We start from the raw sequence: 20,576 nt of genomic DNA on the forward strand, positions 1-20,576 counted from the left end.
TAAAGTTGTGATCATGAATAACGAGTGTGCTTTAGACCACGCGACTGAAATAATATATCTTTCAAAATAAAAAAAGGACAGAGCGTCTATGAGCCTCAGGCGTAACTGCATCGAAACAGGTCCAAGAAGTGTACAAAAGAAATTGTTTCAACGTTCTCTAAAAACGCCATCTACTGATAGTTTAAAATAACGAACACTGTTTCACTGTGCCTGTAGATGGCGTGGCAGCACACATCTTAAAAGCCTCGCCAGATTACAGTTTTCGTAAAGCATTCACCAAGAATTTGACCAAGTCGAGCTCTTGCTTTATTTACTCACAATTATGCGTTAATTCCATACTTTTCTAGTGGAAAACGAGACGGAGAGTCTCCGTAAGGAGCTGACGGACACGCGCCGCCAGCTCAGCAACTGCACGGCGGAGCGCGACAAATACAACAGCGCGTGCCGCGAGCTGCGCGACCACGTCAAGCGCGCCGAGCACGAGCGACGCGACGCGGCGCGCGCGCGCGACGAGGCCTATCACAAGATCGCTGGTACGTCATACTTATACTCGTGACTTGCACCCTGATACTGTCATTGATCTCCATTTACTCGCGCCCGTAAAGGCAATCTTCTTCATGTTATAGGCTACAGGTATAGGCTTGCGTTTGACTACAATCATGCCTGATGAAGAGCAATGATGAGGTCTAACGTAGCTCTTGCCTTGAATGTGCTCAAATTGTACGTGTCAGGAAACAGACGCCGGAAGGGCATTCCACATTTTATCAGTACTTATTCGAAAAGTTGATGCAAAAGATTTCGTGCCGGTCGTCTTGACAATGACAACAAAAGGATGTAATTTTTCACGGAATCTTGCTGTTCTGTTTTAGAATGGCGATAGAGGAACTAGATTGTAAAGTGACTGTGTACACACTCCAAAGTAGCCTTCTATCCATTTTCTATTTACTCGTATGTATTACTATCAACTCTGGTATCTCATACTTACTTCTAAGCTTCTACCTTCTAATTACCCTCATTGTTGTTAGGCTTGGAGGAGAACCGCACGACGCTCGAACTGGAGTTGTCGCGCGTGCAGACGATGCTCAAGGAGGCGGAGAGCGGTGGCGAGCACACGGGGCGCTCGCTGCGCGCCGCTGAGGCACAGCTCAAGAGAGAACGCGCGGCGTTGGAGCAGGCGCAGCACGACATCAAGGAGTTGCAGGCCAGGTACGGGACAGACTCCTGGGACACGAACTGCAACCACGGCTCGCGAGGTAACAGGGTGTTTGCCCCTCTCTGTGATGTTCAACGCTGCCTGCAACTGTGCTGTGGGGGTCTACTAGTAGGTCTGCAGCGTCAACTCAAGGTCGCGATCAAGTTTGTTTATGTCGCGGCTATTGGCGACAGCGGTGGAGTGATCGTGTCCTTGTGGTTATTCAACCATCGCTTAGCGAAGGCGAGCCCGTCGGATGTTCTGATGTACGCTTATCATCCAATGGTTAGTAAGTGGTAGTGTCCGGGATTGGGGAGATCTGCTACGTAGTGCATATCTCGGCGAGGCGATTCAGGTTCAACGGAAGTTTGTCTTGCTTCTCCTGATTAGCACCTGGTCAAGGGCGCTACTGGAAAAGCAACTATGTGAGCAACCGCACGGCTCTTGCTTACATAGTATCCTGTCCCATCAGTGAAGAAGCATGTAGACATCTATACTAATATTTTAAAGCTGAAGAGTTTGTTTGTTTGAACGCGCTAATCTCAGGAACTACTGGTCCGATTTGAAAAATTCTTTCATTGTTAGATAACCCATTTATCGAGGAAGACTATATTATCCCCGTATTTCTACAGGACCGGCAACCACACGGATGATACCGCGCAACGTCTCCTAGTAATTAATAAGTGTATATGCGAATTTGATACCTAAAATTTGAAATACTTAAACCGTTATAATACTCCTCAATACATGAGAGTACTTTACTTTACCATCGGAAATGCGTTGACTGTAGTATCGGACTTCTAGTCGAAGCTTTTGACGGTGCCGCCTTAAACTTTCGCTCATTTCGCTTGTCTGTCATTGTCTTTTTCGTAAGTAATACCTTAACTATGTCCAATTGTTCTAAGGTTACAAAACGAAAGCGAAGAGCGCGAGCGCTGCGCCGGCGACGCGGCGACGGCCAAGCGTCACAGCGCCGAGCTGGAGGCGATGTTGGCGGCGGCCAGGTCCGACCTGGCGGCGGCCAGACAACGCGGCGCTGAGCTGGAGGAGGGCTGCCGGGCTAGAGATCAGGTTACACTTGCACTTTTGCTAATTTTAATTTCGCTCCAGGCGCATGATCTTCCGTTAACCCATTATAATTATTCACAATATGTATTTATTCTTTAGACGTACGTTTGCCGTTGTTGTCAATAGATATTTCAAACATGTCAGCTATCTATGAACCTTTTTTAAATCTAATCGTAATCGTAATCTTTGCAACCTCTCAGTAAATCAGGCAAGTCTTACAATAACAAATTGGTTAAAAAGTTTAACTTATACAGGCACCGCTTAATGTTTTACTTTACTTTTTAACCGACTTCAAAAAGGAGGAGGTTCTCAATTCGGTCGGTATTTTTTTTTTTTTTTTTATGTATGTACACCGATTACTCAAAGTAGCCTGGACCGATTTCAAAAATTCTTTTTTTGTTTGAAAGTGTATAGTCTCCATTTGGTCCCATTGCCATGATGTCAAGATCTGATGATGGAATCCTGGAGAAATTGAGGGGAACTTTCGAAAATTATATGGGTGTCTAGTGTGTTCGTATACTTTTCCATTTAGTACTTTTAAGCATTACAATTTCATGAAGATTTAAAATCGATCTGATGATGGAGCCATAAAACAGACGAGGGAACTCCTCAAGGATTTACAGCAGTTACCTTGTGTTTGGGCTTGATTAATTTGTTTTAATGAGAACTTTCCACATATATAGGTTGTGACTGTCATTTAGGGGTTTGGTGATGAAGACCAAGGACAAATAAGGGAACTCCTTAACAGTTTACAGTAACTACCTTGTGTTTGGCCTTGATTAATTCGTATTGCTGAGAACATTCTACCTAGATGAGTTGTGTCTGTTATTAGGGGTCTGATGATGAAGACCAAGGTCAATTAAGGGAACCCCTTAACGGTTTAAGGTAGCTACCTTGTGCTTGGGCTTGATTAATTTGTATTGCTGAGAATTTTGTACCAAGATGGGTTGTGACTGTCATTAGGGGTCTGATGTATTCGTTTGAGATGAAAGTTTACACTAAAAATGGAAAAATAATAAAAATTTTAATAAAAAAATACAACCGACTTCAAAACCTAAAAACGTACCCACTAAACTAAAAAGTGAAAAATAACATCATAATATGTTCTACCTGCTGATCAGTATGAAGGCGGTGCTTAGCCGGTGTTGTCTTAATTTAAGCCATTTCTGACAGGACCACATGAAACAACACTGTCTGCAAAATCTAAAGCTATAAGATATTCTCACATGGCTTGAATTAATACATCACCGGCTTAGCACCGCCTTCATACTGATCAGCAGGTAGAACATATTATGATGTTATTTTTCACTTTTTAGTTTAGTGGGTACGTTTTTAGGTTTTGAAGTCGGTTGTATTTTTTTATTAAAATTTTTATTATCTTTTTTGTAATGTATTTTTTAAGTCCTAGTCCAACGGAAAACATAAGAAAATCCTACCTGGTCTCCATGATTCAGATCAATCTAGTGTGGAGACCACAAGCAATCAAAAACTTGGTTTTTGTATTTGTTTTTGGTTAATAAAGATTTATTTTTTATTTATATTATTTATAATCTTCCCAGGATAAAGTCTAATCCCATATTAATTAATGCCGCTGGCGCCAAAAAATATTAAATTATTTTACACCTACGATAAAGATGTTACAGTACAGTCGGATACAATATCGGTTTGTTATCGTTAGCAAAACTAATTTTACCCTTTAAAAATGTTACTTGTATTAAAATTGACACATAGTATGAAAAGTGTCGCTTACTATAATTTGACGGTCATTATGTTTATTTGTCGTCCAATAGTCATACATAAGTTTTGCAATCAATATGTGACTGTAATGCCACCAGCTAAGCTTTAATGTGGCCAGGCTGCCTATATTACGATTTATTTGTTACGGACTACGGACCTCTGGTGAAAAGTCCGTAAACTACCAACGCTGGTACAGAGGTACATGGGTGGATACGAACCTAATTGTGCATTAGTTACACAAACCGCCGCTAGGTGTCGCTTTATGCTACGTCCTTTTATTTACCACGCGCTAGGAAGATTCTATCCAACACAGTGAGTACTCCGGGTGCCGAGTATTAGAGCATACTTACCTGGCGTAGGGGACACCGTGATCAAGAAGGCGGTTCCCCCAGAGCGAGGCCCTTCCATTGCACTGCGGCTGGGTTGACCTCTGCGATTATCCCTAATGTGGATAACTCGGACGCGTAATTTTTGGTAGTGGGGACTGCGTGCGCGCCGTCCCCCCAGAATGTTGAGAAAGGTCCCCCTCGAGGCCTCGAAAAATGTTGAAAATTTCATGAAAATTGATTATTTTATGAAAATTGTATTAAATTTTTGGAATAGGAATTAGGAATAGGAATATAATTCTTGAGCGTGAGCCACATTCCTAATGTGAGCTACAGATATGCAGTTTAATCTCCACAAGTGCACTGCACACATTAAACTGTACAGTTGATCACGTTAAACTGTACTGTGATCTAGTGATATTTGGATTATATTTTACATAATCAGATTAACTGTACAGTTTCAGATTTGCCTACACACAAATATTTAAACTGTACAGTTTGACTGTAAAGTTAAAACTGCGCAGTTATAACTGAAGATCCTTAGCCTGCATATGGTATTATTATGTAGTTCAAAGCATTTTATGTCTCTTTTAGACAAGTGTTAACAATATTTGCAGGAGCTTGTACTGCGTTTGGAAGACTGCAGGTCCAAGGAGCGGCGCCTGGAAGAGCTCAAACACAATCTGGAAGTGTGCCTCGCTGATGCTACACAGCAGATCCAGGAGTTAAAGGTGATAAAAGATTGCTGAGTTTTTATGAGGAAAACTATGAATTGGATCCTGTCATCATTCAATTGATAAATGACCGTTGGAAGGTCACATCTTATAAATATGGAAAAAGTAACGATTGTATTATTATTTTTTACGCGTTATTTAGTTTGGTTTAATCTGCCACATGATGTACATCTGCGCGGAATTCATCTTTGAAATATTATTCGTTCTATAGACACGTCTAGGTGCGAGCGAGAGCCGGTGTCGCGCGGTGGAGACGGCGCTGGCTCAGACAGAGGCGGGCAGACGCGACGCGGAGGCGCGGCTGTCGTCGGTGGCGCACTCGCTGCGCAGAGTGTGCGGCATCCAGCCCGACGGCAGCGTGCACCAGGCGGCCAGGCGACGCATCGCCAGCCCCTCCAGGAGATACAGTCCGCATAGAGGTACAGTGTAGATCAAACAGATAAGAATCTTTAAAATGTAACAAAAAAATATACATTTATAACCACACGACTGAAGTAAAACTGTAATCAAAAATAAGATAACACATGAAAGAGAAACTTAAACACTAATAGCGGTTAGAAGCGCCATCTCTCGTGTTGGGCTTGCATCACAAGTTCCTACTAGTTAAGTCTTACACGAGCAACGAGGTTCGTACCCAATATTCTCAGGAGGAGATGACTTCACTAGTTAGTTAAGTTCATATTTATGCTGTTAAAACACTAAACGGATTCGGCGCTGGGCACACTTGTGATGTGTCGTAGTTTAGCAGTGTTACTACAGATGGCGCTTTTATATCTTAACGGTATGTCACTTCGATTACACTTTTCGAAACGCGAATATTTCAGGTCACTCCCCAAGTCAAGCGTGCGTTTAGAAAGCTTTACTTTACTGAAAAATATTTTCCATAACAACATACGTTTGTGCGTGTTTTTTTTCGTTTTAGAAAGCTTGTTACAGTTTTACAGCTGTAAATTGTAAATCAGATTTTGTAAAACTGTGCAGGTCGCGACCATTCTGAGGATCGCAACGAGATCATTGATGTCGATCCTGAACTGATCAAGAAAGGTGTTAGGAACCTGATGCATGAAGTATGCCAAATTGAAAGAGAAAAGGTAATCTTTGTGGTTTGTTTTGCTAACAGAAATCTAACTAAACCTTTAAACTTTGTTGTGAAATTAATTGTGTAAATAAGTAAAGTACCATTAACAAGGTCTAGTTTTTAAATCTCCTTTAAATTGCTCAATTATGAATACAGTTTTAAATTAATGTAACCTCTAAACTTTGCTGTGGAACTAAATTTGTTAATAAATTAATTAGTTGCATTCTTAAGAACATGGTCATGGTCACAAAATTAAGTAAATATGACCACAGTTTTGATCATCTTGGAACCATTTGTAGGATGATTACAAGTCCCAGATGAACGTACTGAAGAAGCAACTAAAGGAGGCGACAGAACAGCAGGGTAAGGGCGAAGGCCGCGTGCAATCGCTCAACACTAACTTGCGCGGGTTGCAAGAGGAAAAGGCTAAGCTGCAATCAACATTGGGCCAAAAGGACGTGCAATTAAATGTTTTGGTAAGTCTTTAATTCAATATCTTTTTGCAGATCGTTGCCTAGAGATATGTACTTAAAGGACGTAGGTAAGTAATTACCCTTCTATAATCGACACTGGAATGGATTGTAAATCGTACGAAACAAATTCTTGAGGACTTTTGAGTCTTTGTCACCTACCTACCTATTTAGCGGTAAATCTATATTTTCACAAGGCCTTTAGTAATATAGAGCCTTATATTACTTTGAAAGCTTTTCTTTATTCTTATATCATAAATATCGTTTTCCTATATCAGATACTACCAAATGAGACAACTTTTAGGATTCATTCTGGTCACAATATATAATACCTTGATTGGAATATTTTTATATGAATGTGTTTTATATGAATATTATAATTTCAGAACGAATCAGTACAATCGAAGACTATAGAAATTAGTAATCTGAGAGACAAAATCACCAGTCTGGAAGCCACTTTGAGCTCCATCACCGAGGAGAAAGTGCAAAACGAGGTAACTACAATTTATTGATAGATTGATGATATTATACTCGTATGAAGACATGAAAGTCACTTTTTAGAAGAATATTTCCGTTGCAAGTGAAATTTTACAATTTTATAAAGCACTGTTTAAGTAATATTATTTACTTACAATGTTATAATTGTTACTAATAAAATAAATACAATTAAGATTGACATTTAAATATACCTACATAATTAAAATTAAATTATACGAAAATATGTAGATACACATGTTGTTTTGACTTAGCTAGTAAATTATAGTATAGCCATTTAAAATCTGGTACTACCAAAAATGTTTTGGTACTTTATAGCTCATAAAATCCTTCCCTGTATCTGTCAATCTGTGGCGTAAGTTAAGTAATTGTAATTGGACCAGCAACCATAACCTTCAATCTGAAAAACAATAATGCCGCCTAACCGCAGAAATAAGCATGGCGCTGGTGCTTCCCCGGGATTGTTCTGTCATAATGCTCTACTCCTACTAAAACCTATTACAGAATAAATCGGAAAGTCTTCGGGTGCAATTGGCTGAGCGAGTGCAAGAAGTTGGACAACTGCGTGAAGCTTTAGCCGCAGCTGAAGGTAATATTGTAGGAGGACAAATTTACTTCAAAATCTATTGTCATCATTCTATGAGCCTATTACAGTCCTATACAGAACCAGGGCCTTTAGCCATGTAGCCACGTCGATTCTCTTTTTACAATCGCAGACGAATCTAATTGGTGTCGGGCCGTCAATAAATGTTTGTTGCCTTCCGCTTGATCGCTCGAGTGCCTCATCGAGCAAGCGAAACATTCACATTGCGTAGACTAAAAAGATTGAATGTCAAGGCACTTGAAGGCATTCTAATGAACAATCATACATAACTCAATCAATCAAGTCAAGTTAATCGAATATTATGATAGTGTAGATTTTTGCTTCGCCCCGTTCAATTTCCAATTGTTGTTGATTTTTGCCCGAGTCAAAGGACTATACAAAATCCTTACTCGAGAAGTACTGTTTACTAACAAACAAATTAGAAATGAGGGTAGAAAACGCATGACATTTCATAACTTTTTTATTTTAAATTATGTATTGTTATTTTATAAAATATTTTCCAAAATATATTACCTATAATTATTACCTATAATATATTACCTATAATTATTATCTAATTGTTTACGCTTATTAATCAAATTAATTTTCATTAATTTAAGAACAAGTTAATTATAATTATTATTAGGCGTGAAATGACTAGCGATTTATACCTTCATTTTTAATTGGTTTGTTGGTAAACAGTACTCCTCGACTATGGCTTTAGTATAGAAGCGATCCGAAGCGCCTTCGCCTGGCTAACTTCGGGATTTCGTCGGAACGAGTAGTGTATTCGAGGCTCAATGTCATCGGATACGGGAGCCACACTACTACCATAACCGCCGACTTAGAAGCTAGAAAGGCGTCAATGGCCATGTGGTAGGAGTCCATATACAATATATGAAAACTACAGAAACGTGGTTGGTGTCGGAGTTTTGTGGCGTTCTCCCGTGTGGCAAGGACACTTTATGGGCATTTGTTTACGTGTACGTGTGTATTGCAATGCCACCATAGAGAATAGTCTTATGAGAGTATTTTCTTGCGATACGTCAGGTCGGGCGGCGCGGTTGGACGTGCGGCGCGCGCAGCTGGAGGGCGACGTGCAGCGCGCAGCTGTCGCCGCTAGGGATCGGGATCAAGCGTTGAAGGTACTTGGAATTATAAGTTGTATTTGTACTCTTTATGTCTACATTTGCTATTAAGAAATCATGGCTAAGTGTTAGCTCATGTCAAAATTGGTCGTCTGAAAAATCGGTTAACGGACGATAATTTCATGTGATAACATCATAAAAATACAATTTTTTGATAAAATAACTAGATGCGTCACAAGCCGAATGCTTAGATTGTGCCTATCTATCGCTTGTTTCGGGCTCTCACTTGCACGCTCGGCTCAGGCGGGACGAGACACTTTTTCGTGCTTGCAGCCGGCGTTCATGTATAAGACGTTGTTATTCGACGGCCTTCGTGGCACAGTGGTATGCGCGGTGGATTTACAAAACGGAGGTCCTGGGTTCGATCCCCGGCTGGGCAGATTGAGATTTTCTTAATTTGTCCAGGTCTGGCTGGTGGGAGGCTTCGGCCGTGGCTAGTTACCACCCTATCGGCAAAGACGTACCGCCAAGCGATTTAGCGTTCCGGTACGATGCCGTGTAGAATCTGAAAGGGGTGTGGATTTTCATCCTCCTCCTAACAAGTTAGCCCGCTTCCATCTTAGACAGCATCATCACTTACTATCACGTGAGATTGTAGTCAAGGGCTAACTTGTAAAGAATAAAATAAAAAAAAAAAATCTTCAACAATGTATAATTGCAGAAACTGCAAGAGCGCTGCGAAGGCTACACCCGCACCATCGCTTCGCTGGAGGACCGCTGCACGTCGCTCAAGGGCACGGTGGAGCAGCTGTCCACGGCGCTGCAGAAAGCGGCTGCCGCCGAGAGCGAGCTGCGCGCCGAGCTCGCCAAGACGCAGCGAGTGCTGAACGAGGCCAAGAACAACGAGGCTAACGCGATGGACAAGTTGAGGCAGATGCAGAAGAATATTGGTGAGTAATTAAAAAAGGTAAATGATATCGTATGCGTGAAGGTGGGGCCTGGCTGCTACGTGGACCTAGTTTTTTTTTTTATTGTTTACAAGTTAGCCCTTGACTACAATCTCACCTGATGGTAAGTGATGATGTAGTCTTAGATGGAAGCGGGCTAACTTGTAAGGAGGAGGATGAAAATCCACACCCCTTTCGGTTTCTACACGGCAACATACCGGAACGCTAAATCGCTTTACGGTACGTCTTTGCCGGTAGGGTGGTAATTATCACAGATCTGGACCAATTAAGAAAATCTCAATCTGCCCAGCCGGGGATCGAACCCAGGACCTTCATTTTGTAAATCCACCGCGCATACCACTGCGCCACGGAGGCCGTCAAGGCCGTAGTTTTCGGAGGCAAACTTTAACCGGCTGCAGGAGTTCGTTCACACCAATGGCGTAAGAGGGGATCGTGGCTTGGAGCGTTTTGGTGTCAATGACGGGTCCGCGGGGGACGAAGGGAATCCGTTTATGTATGGGAATGTCATACCATGACAGAGTAATAATATTATGGTTTTATATTTATAAGTATGTTTTCTGATACGTAAGTGCGTTGCATGTTTGTTAAACCAAACAAACCATTAAAGTTTATCGAGTGCCCATTACTAAACATCGTCAAGTCTGCACAAGGGTGAAATGGTTATGTTTATGTTTTTAATATTTTATGACTGCCCGCATTTATAAGGGCGGTTGACGAAAATCTTGATCGCGTTTTGGTTGGCTGGCGTTACATGAACATTTGTTGCATTTCAGCCAATTGTGAGAACGAGCGTCGAGTGCTCACCGAGAAGCTGGAAAGCGCCAAGGCGGCGCTGAGCGAGCTGAAACGCCTCAACTGCTCGCTGGAGGACCAGGTGCATCGCCTCACCAACCAGTTGGCCAATGTGGAGGCGCAGAGGTCTGTTTGATTGAGGATTTTGTTGTTTTGTGACGTCGCGCGGTTCTCGTTCCGGTAGGCGTACGGGGATAAAATATAGCCTATAGCACTCGGGGATAGTGTAACTTCCCAACAGTGACAGAATTTTTCAAATCGGTTCAGTATTTTCAGAGCCAACAAACAAACAAACAAACAATAAAACCTTTCTTCTTTAAAATATTAGTATAGATTTAGTAAGCAGTAAGCTAGTCTTTAACAATATACATTAATAAACATTGCTTAATGAAGTCTGTTCACTCTTCATTTGAAAATATTCACGTTGTAGCTAGTAACGAAAACTGAAGCTGATTTCGATTGTTGTAGTGCTATCAGTAACGAATAAACAAATATGTTTCGAAGAGATATTAACTATGTAACATTTTGTAATGTGATGCCGTGATGTCAGAAGTTTACGCATCACAATGGCTAATCTTAGCCTAAAAAATCCCTTAACGCTCATTAATTTATTTCACCGGAAAAGTTCAAGTAAACATTCATTTGTCAGGGAGTGGGTTAATAACAAGTGTTAGTGGTTAAAAAATAAATTGGTTATTTATCTTACACAATTATCATCTGTTTCTGTAAATTACTACTTGCATAATAATAGATCTTATTTAATTTGTCAGGGCTGATTTCGAGTCTCAACTCCGCATGACGACATGGGACGGCAAGGAGAGCAACGACAGCGGCGAGTTGGAGCGCGAACTGCACGCACTACAGCGCGACCGCTCCGAGCTGAAGGCCAAGAACGATGCTCTGCAAGACACTGTCCGGAAACTGGAGGCCGAACGTCGCATGGTGCGTCCGGCTGTCAGCTCGGCGCTTCGCAGCAAGAGCCACGATCGGAACGAGAAGAGTGTCTACTACTCATCTGATCTGGATTCTGGTGAGTCTTAGATTTTGTGTTAATGGAAATAGTTGAACTTGCGTAGAGGTCTTCGGAAGGTGAAGACAAGGAAATCAAAGAGCAAAAGCATAAAAGTGAGACTACGACCTACAAAAATTGAGCTATTCAGGACACAATCTAAAAGTTGGGAGTGGAGTTGAATTTGTGTGGAGATGATTTTGTACGATGTAGGCAAGTATATCAATGACAGCGGCTAGTTGGAGCGCGAACTGAACTACAGCGCGACCGTTCTGAGCTGAAATCCAAGAACGACTGCAAGACACCGGAAACGTCGCATGGTGCGTCCGGCGTGGTGCGTCTTGGCGCTTCGCAGCAAGAACCATTGTAACGAAAAGAGTCTCTACTGCTCATCTGATTTAAATTCTGGTAAGTTTGGGCTTTTACGCTTATAGAAATAGTTGATCTCGCGTAGAGGTCGACGATAGCAGCACTGTGAGAAATACTTCTGGTAAACTGAAGGCCAAGAACGACGCGCTTTAGAATACAGTTCCGAAACTAGAGGCGGAACGTTGCATGGTGCGTCCGGCTGTCAGCTCGGCGCTTCTCAGCAAGAGCCACGAACGGAACAAGAAAAGTGTCTATTACTCATATGATCTAGATTCTGGTGAGTTTTTTGTGACGTGGGATTTTTGCGCAAATGGGAATAGTTGAGCTTGTGTATAGAGATACGGCGAAATACAGGAGATCGGCGATAGCAGCGCAGATAAAAACTTCACATTTCATATCGCGGTCAATCCATGGAAGGTGTGAAAGCCAAAAATTTATTCTGTAAAAGACAGCTTAAAAAAGCGCTTCGTTTTGAATATTAATAATCATTTTTTTGTCAACACAAATCAGTTGAACTTGCGTAAAGGTTAAGGCAAGGGGAACAACAATAGTAGGGCATTCATTTGGTGCATGAACTTCAGGCGTACAATTAGTTCTCGTTATTCTTCAATCCGCAAATTTAGATGGTGAGTTTTAGGTTGAAAAAAGAAACCGGATAGTCAAATTTAAGGTTACTCAAAGGATACAAGGTCAAAATATGAATGATATACAGCATAAAACAAAATTATTTGATTTATCCTTTCTTAGGAGCAGATTCTACGAAAGATTCACGCGTGTACAAAGAGATTCCATGTAAGGACAAACCGTACAGCGCCGAGTACAGTCTACTGGAACTAGAAAATAGAGAACTCAAAATGAAGATACGACGATTGGAGAAGGAACTTTCTGACAAAGTAAGTTGGTTTAATGTTTCTTTCAAAGTGATAATTACAGACAGTGTCATCAGTAAATTAGCTTAAAGAGAAAAAAAGGTTTATACGATTTTTGATTGGTTTACATTACAATTTGCCAATTCGTAATTTCTTTGTTTTCCATGTAGCTTATATTTTGCATTAAAAATGAAAACAAAATCCATTTTTTGATCTTGGGAATTTCATTTCTAATATTATTTTAGGAGTCAGAGCTGTCAATATCCCGGAATCGCTATTTCAACGAGATGTCCAGCTCAGGCGCCAACAATAGACAAGACATAGAGCAGTACCGGCAGGCGGCGCTGCAGGCCGAGCGGCTGCTGGAGGCGAGAGAGGCGAGCCATAGACAACAGATCATTCGTCTTGAAAATCAAGTAAGTTGAAATGATTAATTACTAGCTAGCGACTATTATTTGATACTTTTGTTTTGAGAGCAAGGGTTCATAAGCATTTTTTTTTTCATTTTACATAGTGGTTTAGTATTTTATTTGGACAAAAGCCCACTGTTAATGAACACCGATTACCAAACATATTGTGATAATGACTGACACAGTTAACAAAAATATCTCAGTAAAGTAAATTATCTCTATGCAGTTCGCCATGTTGTAAATTCGGAGCCGACTAGTTGGTAAAATAACATAATATGCTAAATTCAGATTAAGCATGTGTTATTTTACCACTTGACAGATATTTTTCCACTGACTCTAAGTAGAGTAAATGAATTACAATACGCTGCCAATCGACTGCGGCACACACATGAGTCTACACGTTGCTCTATAAAGTACAATTGATCTATCTAAGAGATAAGCTCTTACTCATCAGAAACTAGTGTTCTAAACGCTTCCCAGTCCGTTAATTTTTTATAAAATTGAGCCCCTTTATAATTCTCAATATAACTAATTACAGGCAAATTCTTGATTAAAAGCCATATGGAGTTCCTCCCTCTGGGGAATGTTTCTTATTCTAGTCGCCAACCTTGCTCATAGTCTGCCGACTAATCGCAAGAGAACAACAGAACGAGACTGAATGAATAATTTAACAATTAAAGACAATTTCTTCAGGATAATGTCAGCTAAATTAATTGTTTCTGTATCAGTTATCGCAGCTCCGCACTCAACTGTCGGCCGAGATTCGTCGGCGACAAGCGTACATCGCACGCAGCGGGCGCGCCGCTCGCGACGTGCAGGGCCTGCGCTCTGCGCTGCGGGACTCGCTGCGTACAGTGTCGCAGGTGACGAGCTGTTTGTGATACTCTATTCGTCGGCGACAAGCGTACATCGCACGCAGCGGGCGCGACGCTCGCGACGTGCAGGGCCTGCGCTCTGCGCTGCGGGACTCGCTGCGTACAGTGTCGCAGGTGACGAGCTGTTTGTGATACTCTATTCGTCGGCGACAAGCGTACATCGCACGCAGCGGGCGCGCCGCTCGCGACGTGCAGGGCCTGCGCTCTGCGCTGCGGGACTCGCTGCGTACAGTGTCGCAGGTGACGAGCTGTTTGTGATACTCTATTCGTCGGCGACAAGCGTACATCGCACGCAGCGGGCGCGCCGCTCGCGACGTGCAGGGCCTGCGCTCTGCGCTGCGGGACTCGCTGCGTACAGTGTCGCAGGTGACGAGCTGTTTGTGATACTTAATTGTCTTTATCATGAAAGAAGTCCCTCAGACGAGGCGCTATATAAGATGTTTTAATGGCGCTAATTGTCATTTGATAATGGCGGTTTGAATTATTAAAATCTCAATGACCTCATACGACACGTTCACTGCCTATCTACAAATTAACAGACCATTGAGACATAACTTTTTTTTTAGGACCCGGCCTTAGATTCCTACACATTGGAGCACGAAGCGAGGAAGTTGGACAGCACTCTCACACAAAGCCTGCCGCCCCTCAACGACAGCTATGACTCTTCTAAATAAAAACGGTTTCTAGGAATTTAAAAAAAAAATCGTTGAATATTCCACGTGATTCTAAAACATTGGGATATAGTTGTTTTGTACAACAAGAGGGCAAAGCAAACTTTGTTGCTAGTGATGAATTTAAATTCCGAACAAGCAAAGAATTCGGTTTTAAATTCTGAACAAGAGAATCCCTTTGCTCTCATGTGTCACATGCATCTTTTCACCTCACTAGTGTTCAAAACACACGATTTCAAAAACATTTATATTGCGCCAAATATCCCCAAAATCCGATAATTCAATGATTGTTATATATTTTATTTATTTAATATGGCAATACTTTTTTTTTTAATCAATATTGAATTCCTGAACGTTGAAAAATTTCGTATGAAATTGAACGTTTCAGATTGTCATTTTAACGTTTCAGATTCAGAACATCTACTGATATATGATTAACATTTGTTTTTGTTTTTTTTTAATAGGGTTTTGCGGTTTTGAGTTCTAGAACTTTTGAGGAAAAGTGTTTTTTTTATATTAACGTTAAGCGCAAATAAATACATTATTAGAAACTGCCGAGGTGAAAAGATGCGCGTTGGTCAAGCAAATGGAGGTTTGACGACCAATAGACATTGTTTTTTTAAAGATTTATTAGCAATATTTAAAAGAATATTAGCAATAAGAATAAAGGACCACTTTTGCACTAGTCAACTGTAGATGTACTGTAATGTAGACTGTTTTATAGGACAAGTAATGGAGGTAAAGGGCTTGAAGGTATGGGAACAACAGCTTTTTTAGACTCATAGAGGTTATAGAGTATTTGTTTTATGATTTTGCTTTGCACGAATTTCACTGCGAATTTTTTTAAGGAATATATCTCGAACCGAGTGAATAACAAACGCTATATAGCTCTCTTTCGTTGCGATAGTTCGAAAAAGAGGCTATTTTTCGTGAATGTATTTCTCTACAAGATACGGGATACGTAGTCACCCTATGCTTACAAGGGATTTAAAACTGACAAGAAATAGATTGTTTTAGTTTCTCCTTATTTTAACATGTAGAAAATTTTATTGTAGCGTTCACTGGGAGCTAGATGAGATTATTGAGCAATATGTGGGCTATTTTTTAGCCACAAAAATTTTATGGCTTCTGCGGGATATGATAAAAATTTAATTTCAAGTAGTCGAAGTTGCGAGCGAAAGCCAGTGTTGCAATAAAACATAATTATAATAACCTTAAATTAATTATAAATTGTATTATATTATTATACTTATTGTTGATTTTATTATTCTTGGGCATTGTTTGTTTAGTTATATTTTATATTTTTTTGTTGTTACACTGTTTTAAGGCAGTTTTTTCTTTTTGATTGTTTTTTCTTTCAAAATGCAAAAAAATCAAAATTTATTTGTTTCAAGTAGGTTCAATTTCAACATTGATACGTCAGTTTGTAAAGATTCTACCACCGATTCGGAAGGCATGTTCTACTGAGAAGAAACTTTTTCTTTTTTGCTGAGAAGGAGCTTTTTAATATTTAATTTCACCCATTTAAAGACTCTTACTGAAAATCAGCTTTATGCTGAGTGGAAGATCTATTTGGTCAGTGCAATTTTATTTATTGATTTTTTTTAACTTAGTTTATATTTTTCAAGTTTTACTGACAGAAAAAAAATCTTCTTCTTCTTCTTAAAATAGCCAAAGTGGCAGCCATCCCAGCAATTTAGATTTTGCCATTCTTTTAGGCATCCACACTAAAGAGAAAACTTAATACATAGTAACTTAATCATTAAAATATTGAAACCGTTTATCCAGCCATATTTTATTCTAGTAGCTTAGAATGGCTCCGGATATGATAAGATGAATTAATAAATCGTATTCACAACTGTTATCTTATTCTGTACCTATACCTAGGTGGGTACAAAACAACAATATTTTAATGTTAAATATTTCAGTGACAGAAAAATGATTATTTTTTGTATACCATTGCTCCTTTGTTTTAAACCCCATTGAAAATAGGTCCGTTAATTTTTTTTTTATTCTTTACAAGGTAGCACTTGACTACAATCTCACCTGATGGTAAGTGATGATGTAATTTAAGATGGAAGCGGACTAACTTTTTAGGAGGAGAATGAAAATCCACACTCCTTTCGGTTTCTACGCGACATCGTACGGAACGCTAAATCGCTTGGCGGTATGTCTTTGTCGGTAGGGTGGTGACTAGCCACGGCCGAACCCTCCCACCAGCTAATCTATACTTATAATAAATCTGTAGAGAGGTCAATTCTGTACATGAAATATATTTCCAAAATAACTATCAGGGGGTGATTAGTGTTCGATACTGATGCCAAAAATGCAATCAGTAAAATTTTTGTCTGTCTGTCTGTCTGTCTGTCTGTCTGTATGTTCTTTATAGAAACAAAAACTACTGGACGGATTTTAACGAAATTTGGTACAATTATTCTACATACTCCTGGGCAGGTTATAGTATACTTTTCATTACGCTACGATCAATAGCAGCAGAGCAGTGAAGAGAAATGTTGAGAAAACGGGAGAAGTTACTCGATTTTTTAAGCTTCCGTCGCGTGTACAGCCTTAATGGTTAAAGCTACATAGAAATCATGTATGACGGAAATGTTCTCCTTAAAATTATCTATAAAAACACAACAGCATTTATATGTCTATCTTTTATGGTTGACTCACAGTAACCCGTGTAACTCCCGATAGCTTAACAGTTCGGAGCTTTCTAATTATATTTGTCTACTCTTATGTTTATAACACTCATCACTTATCCCTAATAAGAAAGTTAACATTATTACCTATTCAATAAAAAAAGAATCATAAAAATCGGTAAAGAAACACTAAAGTTATACATGAAATACGCTAAGCCATCGCGCGTGAATACTATTTTTACTAATTCTTGCTTTAAGAATTATTTTTGTGTAACGGTTGCCGCGCTCGACGCGACTCGCGGTGGGAGGAATAAATAAAGAAGTGCATCCTTAATGAGTAGGGTAGGGGTAGGGTAGGGTAGGGGTAAGGTAGGGGTAGTGTAGGGTAGGTGTAGAGCAGGGGTAGGGTAGGGTTAGTTTAGTGGTAGGGTAGGGGTAGGGTTGGGATAGGGTAGGGTAGGGGTAGGGTTGGGATAGGGTAGGGTAGGGGTAGGGTAGAGGTAGGTTAGGGTAGGGTAGGATTAGGGGTAGTTGAAAGTTTACAACGACTTTCACGCGGACGAAGTCGCGGGCGTCCGCTAGTGTATAAATATATCTTAACTTTAAAGAAAAGTATATTTAAATATTACAACCCTACAGCTATTTTATTAAATTTACGTCAACATTCGGAGTCTTAGATCAGCTCGTCAGCAAACTTTAAAGTAATAATTAAAATTGTTGACATTTCATTAATTTTTGCTTTCACACATAAAACCCTGTAGTCAGGAGCTCCCGTATTATTGGTACGTACGGCAGAAGCTACGCCCCTAATCATGAACAAGTATAATAGTAGATTGTTATACAAGGGGCTAAAAGACCCATTATATACGAGGTATTTTAGGGTCCGAGACGTTTCTCACTAGATGAAGACAACAATAACAATTATTGTTGAAAAATATGTAAGTTACGATCACAAATTTACAATTATTTTCTGAAAAAAATGAAGTGCGTATTATTCACGCCAATTGTTTTCTAAATTCTCGCTTTTTAATTTTATTTTTTCACCGTAAAGGATGTCCCATGTCTTCAAATGTCGCTCTATTCGCAACTCAATAAAAATTAAATAAAAAAATGAACGACAAGAACGCTGCATTTCATTCCAATTTAAAGTTTTTTATTTATTTTTCAAAACAATCAGGGCCTTACCTATAATGATTCTATTTTCGAATAAAACCTCCTCCGTTTTATAGTAGGCTAGTACTTGGCTAGTACTCGTAACAGACAAGAATTAAAAAAACAAAATTACTTTAGCCCCTAGAGGCTGAAGTGCTTGTTTAGCCCCGCTGTGGAGTGGTAATATGACAGTGTTTTTGAGCAAGAGTAAAAAAAAATTATATAACACATTCGTGTTCGCTCACAATTCACAAACGTGTTCGGTGTTATGATTCAGTGCGGTGACTCATGTATAGAACGCGACTTTGTGACTCTGTGGTCTTGAGGTCAGCTCGGCCGGTTAGCCGGAAGAACTGCGGAAGTCATTTTGTTATCAATGACTCAAAACTTCTCAGAGTTTAGTAGGTGAGATTTTTTTTTCATCTAAACTAATAACTTAGTATTATAAATAGGTGAGAATTGATTTTTTATCCGTTTGTTATGAATAGGCTCCGAAACTACCTTTATTTTATTCTATACAAGTTAGCAACTTCTACTATAATCCCACTTTATTTTTAACAAGTTAGCCCTTGACTACAATCTCACCTGAGTGATGATGCAATCTAAGATGGAAGCGGGCTAACATAGGAGTAGGATGAAAATCCACACCCCTTTCGGTTTATACACGACATCGTACTGCAACGCTAAATCGCTTGTCCGTAGTTACGTCTTTGCCGCTAGGGTAGTAACTAGCCAAGGCCGAAACGTCCCACCAGCCAAGCCTGGACAATTTAGGAAAGCCATGATCTCCGTCTTGTAAATGTAAATCCACTGCGCCACAGAGGCCGTCAAAATTCCCATGGGAACTACACAGTTGAAACCACTGTTCCTGATATTATAGTTTTTACAAATAAATATCATCGTCATCATCATTATCATCCCATATTCGGCTCAATGCTGAGCACGAGTCTCCTCTCAGAATAAGAGAGGTTAGGCCAAAAGTCTACCACGTTGGCCCTTCACACACGCAGAGAATGAAGAAAATTCTCTGGTATAACAAATATGATTACCACTAATTATAGACAGTCGATGATAAAACTCTTATACAGAGTAGGTATACTTATTTGAAAAGCTGCTCGAAACACGTCATTCAGTGTTTCATTTATAAGCCCGTACAAAAAGCGGTGCGCTATCGTGATTTTTGAAGCGTCCCACTCGTAGGCGGCCTTCGATGACCCTAGAGCGAGTCAACACCCCTCCAATAAAAACTAATAAGGCAAATTGAATGTGGGAAGTGTCGACTTGATCACACAATTCATACATATTCATATTGGCCGCCTAAATATGCCACCTACATTTAAATACCTTATTCCTCCTATTAAATTGTAACTATACCACAGCCTTTCTTGATGAATACTGTTTACCAACAAAGAAATTGAAAATGAAGATAGAAAACGTATGTCATTTCATAACTTATTTATTTTAAATTATGTATGGTTTGTTTATAAAATGTTATTCATAATTTATCAACCATAACTAACTGTTCTAAGCTTATTAATCAAGTTTATTTTCATTAATTTTAGAACAATTTTTTTAAAATTATTATTAGGTGTGAAATGACTAGTGATTTGTACCCTCATTTTTAATTTGTTTGTTGGTAAACAGTATTCATAAAGAACGGCTGTAGTATAGATATTATTTTTTGCCACTAAACAACAATCAATATAGAATGGAGTAATAGCTATATGGGGAAAGTATTTAATTAACCTACATTGTTTATTTTTTTTTATTATTGCATATCAATGATGATTGAGAGACGTGATAGCCCAGTGGATATGACCTTTGCCTCCGATTCCGGAGGGTATGTGTGCATTTTAAGAAATTAAATATCATGTGTCTCAAACGGTGAAAGTAAACATCAGAGAACTTTCGTAATTCTCTGCGTGTGTGAAGTCTGCCAATCCGCATTGGGCCATCGTGGTGGACTAATGGCCTTACCCCTCTCATTCTGAGAGGAGACTCGAGCTCAGCAGTGAGCTGAATATGGGTTGATATCGATCGATAGC

The 20,576-nt window shown here is 39.8% G+C and overlaps 1 protein-coding gene and 1 non-coding gene across 2 annotated transcripts in view; both read left to right on the top strand.

The window, feature by feature from the left end:
- LOC112051531 (rootletin) overlaps nt 1-17,626 on the top strand; it is a 33,276-nt gene extending 15,650 nt beyond the window's left edge. The window contains exons 21-37 of the mRNA XM_052883790.1: nt 348-533; nt 1,026-1,206; nt 2,098-2,263; nt 4,941-5,054; nt 5,269-5,476; nt 6,039-6,148; nt 6,435-6,611; nt 6,992-7,099; nt 7,605-7,689; nt 8,734-8,828; nt 9,493-9,721; nt 10,513-10,657; nt 11,302-11,561; nt 12,657-12,802; nt 13,024-13,194; nt 13,917-14,051; nt 14,630-17,626. Of these exons, the coding sequence (XP_052739750.1) occupies nt 348-533; nt 1,026-1,206; nt 2,098-2,263; nt 4,941-5,054; nt 5,269-5,476; nt 6,039-6,148; nt 6,435-6,611; nt 6,992-7,099; nt 7,605-7,689; nt 8,734-8,828; nt 9,493-9,721; nt 10,513-10,657; nt 11,302-11,561; nt 12,657-12,802; nt 13,024-13,194; nt 13,917-14,051; nt 14,630-14,737 (2,624 nt within the window). The 3' untranslated portion in view covers nt 14,738-17,626. The remainder of the gene's footprint in view (nt 1-347; nt 534-1,025; nt 1,207-2,097; nt 2,264-4,940; nt 5,055-5,268; nt 5,477-6,038; nt 6,149-6,434; nt 6,612-6,991; nt 7,100-7,604; nt 7,690-8,733; nt 8,829-9,492; nt 9,722-10,512; nt 10,658-11,301; nt 11,562-12,656; nt 12,803-13,023; nt 13,195-13,916; nt 14,052-14,629) is intronic.
- On the top strand, nt 4,340-4,501 carry LOC112051533 (U1 spliceosomal RNA). Its single transcript, XR_002887239.1, has one exon. It is a non-coding gene; the product is annotated as a U1 spliceosomal RNA (small nuclear RNA).
- Nucleotides 17,627-20,576: the final 2,950 nt, after the last annotated feature.

This window comes from Bicyclus anynana, chromosome 10 (assembly GCF_947172395.1).
Source record: "Bicyclus anynana chromosome 10, ilBicAnyn1.1, whole genome shotgun sequence".
NCBI classification, from domain to species: Eukaryota; Metazoa; Arthropoda; class Insecta; order Lepidoptera; family Nymphalidae; genus Bicyclus; species Bicyclus anynana.